This window comes from Nicotiana tabacum, chromosome 24, assembly GCF_000715075.1.
Source record: "Nicotiana tabacum cultivar K326 chromosome 24, ASM71507v2, whole genome shotgun sequence".
NCBI classification, from domain to species: Eukaryota; Viridiplantae; Streptophyta; class Magnoliopsida; order Solanales; family Solanaceae; genus Nicotiana; species Nicotiana tabacum.
In genome coordinates, this window is record NC_134103.1 from 73716344 (window position 1) to 73732354 (window position 16011).

The window sequence follows — 16011 nt, forward strand, 5'->3', positions numbered from 1 at the left end:
ATTCCGGACGCACTCCTAAGTCCAAATCACCTAACGGAGCTAACGGAACCATCAGAATTCAAATCCGAGATCGTTTACACATAGGTCAACATCTGGTTGACTTTTCCAACTTAAGGTTCTAAATAAGAGACTAAGTGTCTCATTCCACTCCGAAACCACTCCGGATCCGAACCAACCAACCTGGTATAACACAATACAGCTAAATAACACATAAAGAAGCAGAAATGGGGGAAACGGGGCTATAACTCTCGAAACGACCTGTCGGGTCGTTACAGTAGGTTATCATTGATTTAGGGGACTCAATTTATTCATTCACAGATCCATACATTGATACAGTCTCACATTTCAAAGATTATTGAGATTTACACACATATAGTAAAGATTATCCTTTTTCGAGCTTTGGACATTGATTCCTCTTGTTCATTTATAAATCATTCTCTACTCAATTTGGGTTTATATTCATTACTTTTTATAATCAATATTCGATATATTTCTACTTATTTTTTCGATTTGTACCAAGTTATACCACGTATCCTTAGAACCACGTATAAATTCAACTCTATCCGTTTTTCAGATAAACGTGTGCACATGACTTACAATACATTTTTGGTATTTATCAAACACTTAAATAATGATGTTGACAATTGTGCCGACCCGTCTTATCCTCACTGTCCTTCACCGTGTCCTTCTCCTACCTCATACAACCCCTTGAAAAGTACATAAGTAATGTTCTATAACTTTTTTTAGAAATGAGATGTGAATTTTTTTTTTAGTAACTGGAATCCCTCTTTTTCCAATTTAATGTACAAATCTTTCCGTTTTTCAAGTCGATCCAATCTATTTGTTCATAGAGCTATTTACTCAATCACAGGTTATCAAAAAAGAAAGAGAATGGATTTTTTTTTTTCTTTTAAAGAATAATAAAGAAAGAATCAAGTAATTTCATACGTTAGATTATTTTAACTTTAACAGAATAAGAAATCCCGTTTTTCAATATACAGTAATCTACAAGGTGGTGAAGTGAGATTAAATAAAAATTCCATTTCTTTAACGATACATGCAAAACTCAGCGTAAAGCAATAAAGGTGTACATAGTGCAGATATGGATCAGACTAGTGTCCAAAGAGCTGAGGATGAACTCGCAATTCAGTACATCCTGCTTACAAAGTGGATTTCAATGTACTGTCCAAAATAGGTTAAGCTTGCCACGGCTTCTCTTCTGCGGACTCCTACTATAGGCTACATACAGATATGCACAGCTACCAGTATATAGGAATTGTGCCAAAGATCACATCCTTACCAAATTAAGGCTGTCAGATACTTTCATTTCGAGTGACAGTACCAAAAAAGAAAATACATAAAATCTAACTTCTATCATGCTCGAGTATATTATCAAACTGGCATGAGTGGTCAATACTGAACTGAAGACGAAGGGCTAGCATTGAGAAGAGAGACTTCATCTTTCAGTGAAGTGGGGAACCCGTTGGAGTTGACAGTTCCATGTCAATGCACATATCCTCAGCTAGCAACGTTTCACTTACATCCTTACTTTCGTAGCCAAGCACATCTTGTCTATTGCTCAAGCCATATTCCTGCTCAGGAATGCCAAAAGGTTGATTCTGATTATATTCAGCACCAATAGATATCTCAGGGATATCATCCAGCAAGCTATTGATGTCACCACAGCTGGTCACAATGTCGGAAAAGTCACCATAGCAATCGTGCGTTTCTTGCATCAGGTAATTTGTGATTCCTGTGTTTACTTTATTTCCTTCTTCTTCCCACTTTTGGCTATCTTTCCCGATATGCCCGGGCTCAATAGCTATTGCTTTGTGCTTAGCAGTCCAATCTGGGCGACTCCACAGATACAATGGAGGGGAGTTGATGTTCCATTGCTCCATCTGCTGGTTATGCACATTAATTGATCCTGGCAGGTAAAAGGACTGGCATAACAAAACAAAAAACTAGTATCACACTCGCATTCGTAAGAGAAATGAGCGATAAAAATCTTAGGATTTCAATTTTTTGCACCTTGCCAGCCAAGATAATGTCATCTTCCCAAATTATATCGTATGGATTCTTTCTTTCATCAAGTCTGGAATGGTAGATAATTGATATATCAGGTGGTAAGCAGATAATCACTGAACTTGCAGTTTTCATAATTTAAATCTTCACCTTTTTGTTTCTTTCGGAACAGTAACAATAAGAAGCTTTGGTCTGAATGTAAGAGCCTTGCTTATAAATTCATTTGCCGAGGCAAAAGGGGGATTCAGCCCCATGATCTATTCAAGATGCAAGGTAAGATTGGTAATGCTTCAAAACAATGTTTAAGTCACACCAAGTTATGCAAAGCTGATGGTTTCCAACATACCAAATTGGATCCTTCTGGCAAGTCTCTTAAACCAACAGTCATCCAATCCCTCTTCTCAAAGTTGAAATTATTCTGGAGAGTTAAGAAATCCCAAGAAGTCGCTCATTAACTTACAAAACATAATCAGAGAAGGCACTAAGTTAATGAAATACAAAGCAAATGATCTAATAAGGGCAATGTGGACTTGAAGGATTCTAGCAAAAGTTGGATGAAGGTTTCATATTTGTAGTTTGTTTAGGAAGTACACAAGAGGAGACTAACATAGATTACAAATGCATTAACTTTTATCCCTACCCTTTCTACTATCGTTCAATCTATCGTACAATATCCAAGTCGATCGACCTGCTGTTTTGTAACTTATAGGATGATGTTCTTAATACAGTATTAGTTCAACTAACGGTTGCAAAATCAGCATAAATAAAATAAACAAAAAATAAAGCGTCCATATCTGTATCAATCTCCGGAAACCAATCAGATGCATCCTATTGTGAAGCATCAAAGCTTAGTTAAACAACAGTTTAAAAGACAAACTTAAGACTGGATTATGTATTACTCAGTGAGTTGAGATAAATTTAAGATCTAACGGCTTTAAAATCAAAAGATCATAGTGATTTCATGAAAGGAACATGTGTGGTCATACTTTCATACCTATATGAAACTACAAATTCACCGACATCTAAAATGTCGTGAATCACTCATACTAAATAACATTGTAGTGATGTGCTTTTGAGTTGGCTCGACAAACTAAATACTCCCTATAGCTCGGTGACTCGATTGAGCTTTGATCACGACTAATCATAGTCCTTTTCACGAGTCACAAACTATTTAACCAAGTCGAGTTGACTAGGTTGAACTTGGTAAGTTACCTCAGATTTTAAAGCAATGATAAGAAAACTTGCTCACTATATGGAGCATCTTATTGAGCACTGTAAGTGGCTACAAACTCAATTGACAAGGATGGCCTGTTGTCCAATAGTATAAACAACTTACTACATTGGTGATATCTCTTGTCTACGAGCCATTTTCCAAGTGTTTGGAGGACCGGTCTCTTCAACCTATCTTGTGCCTGATAACATAAACTTAAGCTAAATAATATTTGCACTTGGAAACTTCACCATGCCCTTAAAGAAAAACTCATTCCTCAACTACACATGATAAAAAAAAATATAATGCATATTTACATTCATTTTCTTCTAATTACAAGCCATTACAGTGGGTTTTATTTGCGCAATAACACACCACATGATGACTAGCTAATCTTATATTGTAAGCATTTGGTTGACGAACAAATCACAAGTACTGTTTGACTGGAGTAAAAAAGACTAGCTAGTTGTAACAGGAAGGGACCTACTCAAGAAGAGTTACTGCAAGAGGAAAATTAGAAAGAACTCAACAATTTTACTACCCCTCTTTTACCAAAAAACAGAACTCCCAGTAGTAATATGGTTCACCTGCAATTCAGATTTAATAATGATAATTCATGAAGGAAGCTGATATGATTATAAAATAATTTACCTTTGGTTGTATGAGATCAAAATTTCTGAAATGGCATTTTTTCCCCATTCTGTGTAGTTCTTCTTTCATCAAGCAGCTAAAGTCATTGGAGCCACAGCAGAAGTCCACTATCTGAACAAGAAAGCCTCAGTATTCAAAGAAATATGTAAAGCTGCATTCCTTCGAACAAGAATAAGAGAATGAAGAACTTAAGAATAAAAAAAATCAAAGCAAAAAGTGCTTGACAAGATGTTTATATGAGGTTTGCTGAATGGTAAAGGCACCCGCCGGTAAACACCAAAGGTTCTGAAACAAATTTCATTCCCCGCTGTTGGCCCTAAGAATTATTTTAATGATGAAAAAATTGGAGTAAAAGAATCTGTTTAGAGCTTGTAATCTGTCTTAGCAGGACAACAATATGCGACGAAGCCGACTAGATCAAATGACACAAAGAAGTTGAATCAAATGTTACTCTAAATGGAGACAAAACGCGATAATCCGAATAAGATCAACGCAAGACGCTTTCAAACTCGTTATTCAAGTTGTCAAAGCAAGAAAAGCAGTACAATTCAGAAGAAATTCAAGAAAGCTGATGCACTTGATGAGCAAGCGTGAAGTTCCAACAAAAGGAGAATAATTGAAGGACTCCGTCTCGTAACCAAAAAGTGTGGAGTCCCAAACAAGGAGATAAATTAGGTGTACAAGAAGCTGCAGACTAGCATGAAGACTTTAAAGTCCCTAGCAAGAGCATTTATGATCTGCCACGGTCAAGAAGTTGGATCTATCGAGAAAAGAGGAGATACTAATACAAGAAGGAGCGAAGACAATAACTTCACTGAATCTGCACATACTCAAAAACACTCAGAGATAGACTGAGATTGTACTAGATCTTATTGGCTTATACTTTTATCATTTTCAATAACAAAGCTTAGAAGTACATATTAAATTTCACAAGAATTGGGCGACTGGAAACTGTTTTGGAAGTTCAAAATTATGTGTAAGTCAAAAAAATACAGTTTACTCCCCCACCTGTACTTTCACCCAATTCCTTGCACAATCCCTCCCCTCCCCCCCCCCCCCCCAAAACCCACCAAAAACAAATAGCAAGAAAGAAAAGATAGGCAGGTTATGATGCTAATACAAGATGATCATATGGAAATAAAGAAGATCATATGGATTTTTTACCGTGTCACCATCTTGCACATACCATCTTAGTCTATTAACCACCTGCATATGGAAAATCATGCTATAATTTAGCCTCTAATTTGCATAAAACACATAATTAAGCCTGATGCCATTAATCAGTACAAGCAACAAAGAGTAGTGGGACAGAATATAATGTTTTGTCCAGCAAGTGCAAGAGACATAATCATGAATAATATTCTCTTATAACATTCCAAATGATTATCTTGACTTTCTTAGCCAAACAAGAGAGAGCATTTGAAATCTCTTATTATTTTGGGTGACGGTAGTGTTCGGGCCAGCTTGTAATAATATTCTATTTACAAAATTCCGCCAGGTGCCCGCTACCTCCCAACATCACAGGTACCTGGTAACTCTCCCCACCAAGGCTTGGGCACATGGTAAGAATCACCTAGTCTTTTTATTAGTGTCGAAAATGTTTACTATTGTAACTTTTACATCGTATGCCAAAATTATACTCTAATTATTTTCAAGAAGCACTCCTGGTGAACCTTGTTAGAGAACTGAAAACATGCATACGAAATTCCAGGGTATTCATCTGTTTCGTAATGTAGAATGTTTCTGGAGTAATATTTAACGTCACAGTGATTAGAAAAGCTGTGAAGATGGAAGACAGGGTTTACTAGTACACTGGCTTTATCGAGTAAGTTTTAAAGTTGCATCAATTAGAAAAATTATGAAGATGGAAGACAGTTTAGTTTACCAGTACAATGCAGCTTTATTATCACTTCCATTGAGATACAAGATCCGATAAAAAATGTAAAAGAAGTGCATACCTCCTTCAGTTTGTCCACCTTCGTGAAGTGGCGACCGAAAGATGTATAGCGCATGCCATTAAGAAAAGGGGCAAGATAAGATCCTAGCTTCTTCTGTAACATACAAGACAGAAAATGAAATATTTGCAAATCATTCATCAAATCGTCCATAAAAAACAACCACGAAATGCCCCATCAACCATATCTCACTGTAAAAATAGGTTATTGACACTAAGATTCACATCTTCCTTTAATAATTTTCAAGATCATTATTTCTCCTTGTACACGAGATATTGAGAACATCAAGGTGAACCAAATAAGCACTTTACCCCCAAAAAAAAAAAATTACTTTTCCACTCTAACACAAAAGCAATGGTGCCAATTCTCCAAATGCTGACATACAATAAGAATCTATCTTTTCACACTAATAGGAATGTGGAACTCGTAAAAAAATTAACAATATTCATGGAAATAAAAAACTTTAATTGCTGCGATGTATTTGTGATGCAACGCATGGAAGTTCAGGAGACTACCTTTAAGTACATGAATTATTTGTCTAGTCTTAAGCAAGAAATAATCCAGAGAAACCTAAAAAGTGCATAAGAAAGAATAGCTAGGGATTCTTTTCCACGAGCTAATAGAGGATATGGTTTTCAAGCACGCATCGATGCAGCAACTTCCAGAAGCTGAGGCAGATTTTGGTTTAATTTTTGGACTAGGTAGCAGCTAGACCATCAAAGGGAGTTATATTCTTTGCACAAAATAATTCATGTTCCAATGGAGTCAGTTAACCAGTAGCTATGACAAGCATCTTGTTTAATCACATGTGGGAACTTGTCAAAGTGCATCAGAATTCTATTGGTGCAACTACTAGAATCAATATTCTAATATACTCCTACAACTAGATCACCACCATCCAGTCCAAGCAATTCGAGAGAGAACTAGGGCATGTTACACTTTTTGTTGGGCTTGATTTAAAACCTAGAAGCTCTTTCCCTATCCTTTCTTTCTGTTCCAAGTATCTCTGATGCCATATCAACACTCCTCTTTCTTTCAGATTTGTTGTACATGACATGCACTCCCTATGTATGACCCACCAAGGGGAACATACTTCACCACACAGCATAAAACATTGGAGAAAGAAACTTGTCAACAAATTAAATCAGAAAATAATACATCAAGTCAGGAGAGCAAGAATATAGAAAGCCTGTGTTCATGTGTAAGAACATTTTTAGGTCCTATGGAGCAACCTTCCATCTGAAAATCTGAGTGAGAATTTCTGGTTCACAGACAGCTTTCGCATCTTCAATGCTGTGTCCTTCTTCTAGTTTCTTCAACGCTATTCCAATAGCCTGGTCCAGAACATAAAGGGGACAGAATTTCTATAAGAGGAGACTGCAGAAGAAATTAGAAGAAAAATTAAAAATTCAAGAGTACATTCTCTTCAATGCTGAACTAGTAGATATACCTTCACGGAACACTGAACTTTTCCCAAGGTAATGGCCTTGTCTGTGAAAACTTTTCGAGAGTTACTATCAATACATTTCCGGTTCTGCTCATTAATAAATTCCTCCACATTAAACGAAGAGGTAGAGTTTTTTATCAAAGTCATCATTCTGCATACCAAGTATAAAATGCAAAGTAAATAGGTTTAACAAAATGCATTTAACATCCATTTAAAGTTCTAACATGGATGGAACATATCATTTGAAACAAAGGGAAGGAGGATTCAAGTTTAAGAACATGATGAAGTCCATTTGAGCACCTCTTTTTCATTTCATTATCTTCCAATTCCCGTGTACTGCTGGCCTTCTTCATCACTGGCATAGCTGGTCGGACATTCATTGTCTTGCCACTAGAAGTACTTTGTGGGGCAAAGACAAACTTTGTACCCAGTGGCGCCTTCAATTTGCCTCTTTCTTGTGTTGGAGGCTTACATGGTTTTCCTGACAAAGATGTAAATATTTAGTAGACTTAATAGTTTGACCAATTATAGAACAAGAGCTTGTATAAGCCATTTTAGCACCTTTTCCATAAGAATCACCAACTTTAATAGCATTGTGCCTCGCTTCAAAAGGCTTTTTCATGTTCACGACACTTGTTTCAGTGAGAGCACCAAGAACCTTACTCCTTCGTGAGAGAATCCTCAAAGGTCCTGAAGATTGTGAGTTTGCATTCCCAACAACATATGGGAATAGGATATGGTCTCTTTTTGGAGTCCCAATTATAGGAATAATCTTGTGGTCCCTGGGCAAAGGTTGGCTTGGTAAATTTTTTAACAGAAATTCTCATGAATGTTCATGATTCCTGAAGTTCCAGATGATACTTACATACAGTATATCAAGATACGACTGGGCAAAAGATCATTCCAAGCCCTTCTCTGGATGTTCTTGTCATAATCGGAGGGCTCAAAAGCAATACATCTTAGAAGAGCCAACAAGAGAACACAGAACATGAGATGCCAGTACCTCTTTCGCCATTAGTATATTTAATCAAAGCATTCAAAATCAAAACAGTAGGATTAAGGAAACCTTGGTAAGCATCTGCGATGATATGCCCTTGGACAGCGTCTACAAATTGCAAATTGCATCTCAATTGTCTTTTTATCCTCTCCTTTCTTGCAGACAAAACATTTATGAGCAGGGCAAGTAAATGATTCTCCAGCTACAATTTGCTTCTGCAGCTCTAAGGCTCGACATTCATCACCAGGGAAAAGTAACACTGAGACGCATTTAGGATGAAAGAAGTGTCCACAAGTTGCAGAAACGCAAGGGAAGACCTTCGGGACATTGTGCAAATAAAATATAGGTGAGAAAATTAGATATAAAAATAGTATAAACAGTGATATGAAGAGATGGCAGATACGTAGAAGAAAATATTTATCAGTATCTCCAGTATTATGCAATTTCCAGTTCGTCCATATTCTGGGAATCAGAAATGCCTCCGGTTAACGCTGCAGAAACTCCAGCCCCCTTCTGAGGCTCTTCATTTGAGCAAAATGCAAAACAGACGGGTAAAACCGTAAAAGATTATGTTCTTGTTTCCTTGAGTATGTTCCGTGACAGGAAGCTGACAAATGGAATATAAACTTATGCAAGTTATTAGCTATGTTGGTAAGGAAATCTTCCTGGTTGCAGGAAATTGGAGCTCAGCCACAAATTCAAGGACCAAGAGGATTAAACATTTCCTATTATATGATAAAAATTACTTGCAATTTTTCAGAAGGTAGTAAGTAGAAGACGAACGTATATTTGAGAATCTGATATGTCAACGGTCAACTCGCTTTAATTCTAGCAAATCCCCCCCCCCCCAAAAAAAAAAAATCTCTCTTCGTTTTCTGCGTTTTTTTTTGTAAAATAGTGGTTTCCTGCATTTCTTTTACTGCAGTCAGATCTGGTTCTATATCCTCATAACAGAAGCAATTTTACCTCAAACCTGATCAATTCATTCCTTCAATCATCCCTCAAACCTATTTAGCATCCACTCCTCCTAGCTTAATAAGCATCCCACAGACCCCATGTCAGTGCTGCAACACCCCTCCACCTTACCCAATAGTCCAATATCAGCCTCGTGACGCAATTGAAGGATTGTAACACATAAAAATTTGATAATCACTGTTTTAGCTAAGAAAATGCCCTGTGAAACCGTTGTAATTTAGATACGGAGTCAGCTCAATTTCAACAAGAATTAAGTCATGTATGGATTGAGAAAACAGTTGCTCCCCAGATGCTGTAAGAGAAGATTTGTGTCTTTCTTTTTTTCTTTTTTCTCTTAAACTAAAGGCACTGGGAAAGGACACATATTTGAAACATCAAGTTTGAATATTTTTTCTATTAATGTTACCATTAGGCCTTCTTAATGTATTTCAAACCTGTTGCTAAGTATCACGCTGTTCCGTTGGGAACGTAGCCACTTTCACACATCTCAACTATTATTTGAGACATATTTTAACCAAACACCAGCATAGTCTAGACGACTAAGACATTTCTTAGTGTAGCCAAATCAGTTTATCTACTTTCAAGCAAAGGAAGTAACGTCTTAACAATCAAAAAGGGGATAATGATGGTAAAATTTCAGCTTGAATCTATATTCTGCAGCCCTTTATACAGAAGATGGGTATCAAATGGTATCAACTAAAAAAGATTCCTGATCATTTTCTCTATTTCAAACAGAAGCTAGACCTAAATAAAATACAGGTCCAAGCTACTTGCCTTTTGTCTAGATCTGGTGTAGCTTTAATGCTTTAAGATTTTTCAAACTTGTGCACATGTAAAAGCTCCCAAAATGATTTGATAGCCTTTACATGTGAAAGACATGTTTGCTATAACTAAATATTCATCTTCTCACAATCTATGTTGCACAGACTTGCTTAAAAAAAAATGTTGCACAGACTCTCCAAAAAAGGTCAAAAATAACATAATATTTTCGTAATCTATGTTGTACACTCTCAAGGAAACAATAACATAATATTGTCATAATCACCTGGAGGATCCGACACACACCCAGTAACATCTTGAGAGAGTCCGAGCAACATAGCTCGTAATTGGTCGGAGATAGGTTTTGAGTGATATAAAACAAGATTGAGTTATGATATAAGGCTTCCATACCACAAAAGATTAACCAAATGAAATAAAATAAAATAAAATAAAAGAAATAAAAGTTAAATCCAATATATAATCATTAGTGGAATCTGCTAATCTGTTAAAATCAGTTATCTCAACAATAAGTACAGACATTTCAACATAGATATTGGTGAAATATTATCTTCAAGTCAGAGAAGAAAATTAGAACTTTTGGCATTTCATGGATTCTACCCTTAAGATTTTCCTATTTGTATATAATGGACAAGAAATTCAAACCTCTGCACCAGATGATTTGTCAGATGACCCCAACAAGCCACAAGCAAAACATTGATGTTGTTGATATTGACAATTTTTGCACAAGAAGGTCTGGATTGCCTGTGAAATAGCCGCATGCTAAAACTTCTTTTGATTGTTAAAGGGAAGCCACATGCTAAAACTTTACAAACAACCATATGCTGAAAACTTTAAGCAATTCCTAGCAAAGTTTGATAAGCCCTTACATGATGCCAAATATAGAGAGAAGTAAAAAAAAAATTGAGAAACCAGGATAAGGATCAAAATATTCAGACTCCTACTTGTAGATTTCTGTAACCAAGAGATTCACAAGAAGATTCAACTCCAGATTCCACGGACGGATGGAAAGATCGTATGCAGCGGCCTTCACAACTGACAGACATGCAGACAGACAAGATTAAAGCTGTACAACACTCTGCAAAATGTTGAAGGACAAAAACAATAATTTTTCACGAACAATCTTAGGATTAAAATCACACAAGTGAATGAAAGTAAATGCAGGGCAAAATGCTATACAGAAACGATTTTAGCCAATCAAAAGGCAGCGACAAAATAGATGCAATCACATTCCTTCTAAAAGAGTTGACTGCTGATCTCTTTTATTAGCCTCTTTTTCTCTAGTATCTTTAAGATTTAGAGAGGAGCCAGATAACTTAGTCCAATAAAAAATCTAGTTACTTTTGTTATGATACTCAGTTCTTTAGATCAAACCAGCTAAATTCTAAAAGAATGGACTGACGGGACAAATATCAAGTTCTACTTATATTTCTTGGACGGAAGGAGAAGGGTAAGATTGCGGAGGCTAGGGATAAAAGACTTGAAGTTTTGTGATTTGGAGTTATGCTCCGTGGTATATAAATGTGACTCAAATTATTTTCTTAAAATCTTTTGAAGGAGGGTGGACGGTGGACCTGTGAATATTGGGGAAAGGGAAGACTTCTAGAGGGACGAACCCTGCCCCTAAGTGGTGCAGAATGAAACTGTAATCACTACTGTACAATTTCATACCCTCACTTGAATAAGCATCACTTTTAGGAGAAGCCAAGTAGTGATGCTAGCCAGTGTACTAGATCTCTATAATCTGCTAGTTGCTCTTTAGATTGATCAAAGGACCAATTTCTTTAAATTGGATGTAGCATCCTCAAGCACTGGAAGTGCTCTTTGGGACAATTTTCGGTGGCACTATGATACCTTGTTTTGACTTAACAAACAGCCTGTAATACAATTTACAGAAAAGACGAAAAAGACGATTACATGATAGCTCTGTTTCCCATTTTATAGGCTTCCTTCCCTATAAAATGTCTTCCCCCACAATTTCCAACATATTGTACCAACAATTTACAAACATTTTTCAGATAAACTAGTATCAAGGAGGAAGTGGAAATTCTGCAGGACCTAAATTTAGTAGAAATCTGTAAGATTGAAATTTTGTGAAGCTCCAAACTTTGACATTTGTATAAGCAACAAATATCACGAGTCATGATACATGGAATAGGAAGGATAGAGAAATAAGTCATTCACAACCAAATCATTCTACTTTAAGCTGCTAAGGAGGGAGAACATGGTTTACCGTCACTTCTCGGTCTGGATTCCTAAAGTACCACCTTTTTGCATGGTTAGAAACGTGAGAACCATCTTAACAACAGAGAAATTAGACCAAAAGTAAAAAGGAAGAAGGTTTAACGTTAATTGGCAATACACATGCAGGGGGGAAAAACTCAAGGGAGGATACCGGTTACTAACTGCTAGCGCATTGATTATGAGATGTTGCTTGGAACCAGTACGGAATTGAATGGATAATGGAGGGTACAGTAACGCTCCATAGCTGGGAAATCAGAACGACAAGAAGGAAGAAATAAAGCATGGGACGTGCCCCTTTGCGCCCCTTGTAATCAATCTGCAAAGAAAGAAATCGATGGGTGTTGAAGTGATTGAATTACATTTGCAAAGTTCCATTTTTGTCTTCTAAACTTTTGGAGCACCCATGAGATTCCAATTAGTATAGTTGTTGGATGCTCCTGGTAGAGAAACATACTTCTGTTTGAGATTTTTCACTTTTCGTACGCACCTTGTACAAGGGATTTCCTCCGTATTACATCACTAAAACCATTACTTTTTCAAGAAAAAAAAATGATTGCATGACGTACTTAAGTTGTTCTGAAAGTCATCAGTAACAAAGTTTCTGAGTTAGTTATGTATAATTTTAGCACTCCTAATTACTTTTACCAAAATTTTCTTTTATTTGCCCATGTTTAATGGTAACACACATTGGCAAGATTTAGATAGCTTATATTAGAAATACTGAGTTACCACAAAAGTTCTCCCCCATCATCACAAAGAGCACAAACATGATCAAATTGTTCATCTTCATCCTCATCTGAATCATCATTGGTACCACTATCAGCATCGTTATCGGTCTCAATAACAAAGTGGGGTCTCTTTTTTGCTCGATTGCACTGCTAGACAAACCACAATTAAGAACTGAAAATTCTTAATGAAGAATAAAACGAGATAACATATAAATTGCATCTAACCTCGTTATCGTCTATCCTCTTTTGTGATGTCTCCAAAAGAAATGCATTCAAATTCTGTTTCAAAATGTAAATCTCAATACAGGATAATGCCAGAAATGTTAACGTATATACAGTTAAAAAGCAGAAGCGAGTGATAGCACAAAAAGGTAAGACTCCATATTAGCAACTAAAAGAACTAGTTCTCCACAAAGGACAAGATGCAGTAGCCCACATAAGTTGCAAAAGCAAATAAATGACAGACCACTAGCGACACATTGAATAAGGATCAGACTAGTCATGCTACACTGAAATATATCTTCAACCTTAAACATAAAGGTCTCCTGATATGGCACTGATATTAGCTAATCTGACCTTTAAACTTCTAAGCTGAGTTTAATGATGGTCTCTCTTAATGACATGTGAACAACTTAGGAACTAAAGTTAGAAAAACAGTAAGGACCTCAAGCATTTTAACACATGCTCAACTAAGCATATAATGTTGGTCTTACAAAAAAGAGACATACTTAACTCCATTCAACAACCTTTGCAGTATGCACCAAGAGAATTAGGTAACCACACAGAAAGTGAACACAGCAATGCATAATAATACTAATAATTAAAGAATCACAACCTTGGAACTAGATATGTCTTTATCCCTTCTTGCAGCTTCTTTGATTGTTGGCATATGCTCTAGCAGATCATCTTTACAAGGTAGTACCTCGTATGCACTAAAAGAACTGATTTAGTGAATCCCATTATAACTAAAACTGACAATAAAATATTTAGGGTGCGTTTGGCATGGACTTTCCCATGTTTGGTTGGTCAAAATGTTTTAGAAACATTTTGTCTAGAAAAAACAAGTTCCTTAAAAATCAAGAAAATGACTTCCCTGGTGGGAATAGGGAAAACAAGTTCCATTAGTGAAACTGATTATCTCCTCCGCACCCCAAATCCCGACCCCCCTAACCCACTAACCCGCTCCACCCTCTCATTCCCACCCTCGACCTCCACCCTGCCTGACCACCCACCCCCATGTATTTGCCTAGATTCTATACAAATGCTTTAGGATAATTTTTTGTGCTTACTTGCAAATAACCAAAAAAGGTAAAAAAAAATCACTTATTTTTTAGGAAAATGTTTTTCCTTCATACCAAACACACCCTTAAAAGACTTAGGTGTAACATTTCAGTACCTAAAACTTTTCCCAATGTAATTCCACACAATCTCTCCAAATGTGTCTGGATTCTTCTTCACAAAGTGGAGGAAATGAACAGTGATGAGTATTGTTCTGATAGTGTCTGCGTAACTTTTTCGAGGTTTAAGGAGTTTAATCCAAATTTTATCTTTAGAAAGCACTTGAATTTCAGGCAGGGCATAAGAAAGTTCAAATCTCCATGCTAAAACCTTCTTATAAATGTGCTGAAGACCATCATCCGCAGTTCCACGCAAAAATATCTCCGCATTATTACTCACTGCCCCTCCAATTACGTCATCATCATCCTCCTCCCCCCACTGTAGAGGCAAAATGGAAAATGAAACAGGCTCTCCATTGCAGCCAACGAAATGGTAATTTGTTATGCAGTTTGGAACAATTTCGCCCTCTTCGTCAGATGATGCCATCAACAATAATTTTTGTAACAATATCGCCCTATTTGCCATAGTTAACAAAAGGTTGCATCAATATAAAGCGGAAAAAGAAGATTCTAGTAAAATTTCAATATATCGCCAGAATTTAAAACTGAGTGACAGAACTATGAACAGTAGGTGAACACAAGTAAGAGATCATTTGTAGTAAAAGAAAAAGTAGCAAAAGATAAGTCAAATTCCAAACCTACACTATGCAAGCTCTACTTTCTCAAAAAACCAAAAGCCATCGAGTGAGAAGTCAAAAACGCAAAAGCTTCTAAGCGCCAAAATCCTAACCATTATACTTGTTTTCCTTTTTCAAAAGTTTGTCCCAAAAATCCATTCACATGTATCAACCACTGTAAACCAAAACCTAGTCTATAACAAAAACCCACTTCACAAACAAAAAAATGAACTATATACTGTATAATAAAAAAGGTAAGAAAATACACTGATCACTTGAAGATAAGAGAAAAATCTTCAAGTGAAAAACAAAAAGAAAAGAGAGAGACTGTGATATAACAACTGTACTTCTACGATATAAGTAACATTTTAAGAAGAAGAAGAAGGAAAAGCACAATACCTCCCTAAAGTGGGTAACCTTTTCTGTTCAATTTCTGAAGAGAAATGAGACACAAATTACAAGGAAATAGAGAGAGGAAACACAAAGGAAATATGCTTCTGCTCTGCAAAAAAAGGTTTTTTTGTTTGTTTGATCAATGGTGAGAGTTTAGCGTGAGTTGAAAACCGTACTATGTACGTGACTAGTGTGTATAGCTGGAGACTTTCACAGAAATGGCAGTTGCTTTTTTGCAGAAATGGAAGTTTTTTAGTAAACATTGTCCTCTAAGTTTAGGAGTAGATTTAATGTTGTCCTCTATATATAATTGTGAGCATTTTGCATCCTCTAGTTTACAAATCTTGAGCAGATTTAGTCTAACTAACGGAACGATCCTGCAAACTTAACAGTATACATGATGTAAAAAAAAAAAGACCCAACTCTTCTTCCCCGCCGTTTTCTTTTTATCCTTCCTTTTCATTTTTCGTATCTTCTGAACAATTATATATACAGGTTTTTCAATATTGACATTAATCGTCGTTTCAATATTTTTAAATATTGAACTTTAATAATTGAATTCAAGTGAAATATTGAAATACTAGTTTAAAGGTGC

General features: G+C 36.2%; 1 protein-coding gene across 2 annotated transcripts; it reads right to left on the reverse strand.

Moving 5' to 3' along the window:
• Nucleotides 1-1021: 1021 nt before the first annotated feature.
• LOC107811364 (protein ENHANCED DOWNY MILDEW 2) lies at nt 1022-15605 on the reverse strand. Of its 2 annotated transcripts, XM_016636274.2 has the most exons (20): nt 15423-15605; nt 14406-14861; nt 13845-13941; nt 13235-13288; nt 13011-13156; nt 10982-11072; nt 10683-10781; nt 8355-8602; nt 8154-8246; nt 7850-8070; nt 7589-7769; nt 7292-7439; nt 7074-7175; nt 5845-5937; nt 5051-5092; nt 3887-3997; nt 2372-2443; nt 2176-2282; nt 2032-2095; nt 1022-1943 (listed from the first exon to the last, which is right to left on the reverse strand). In XM_016636274.2, exons 2-20 carry the CDS (start codon nt 14831-14833, stop codon nt 1464-1466), a joined length of 2877 nt encoding a protein of 958 aa, XP_016491760.1. In that variant the 5' UTR covers nt 14834-14861; nt 15423-15605; the 3' UTR covers nt 1022-1463. The 2 variants fall into 2 exon arrangements, with proteins under 2 accessions (XP_016491760.1, XP_016491762.1); XM_016636276.2 differs by lacking the exon at nt 15423-15605 and having other exon boundaries at nt 10982-11115; nt 14406-14804.
• Nucleotides 15606-16011: the final 406 nt, after the last annotated feature.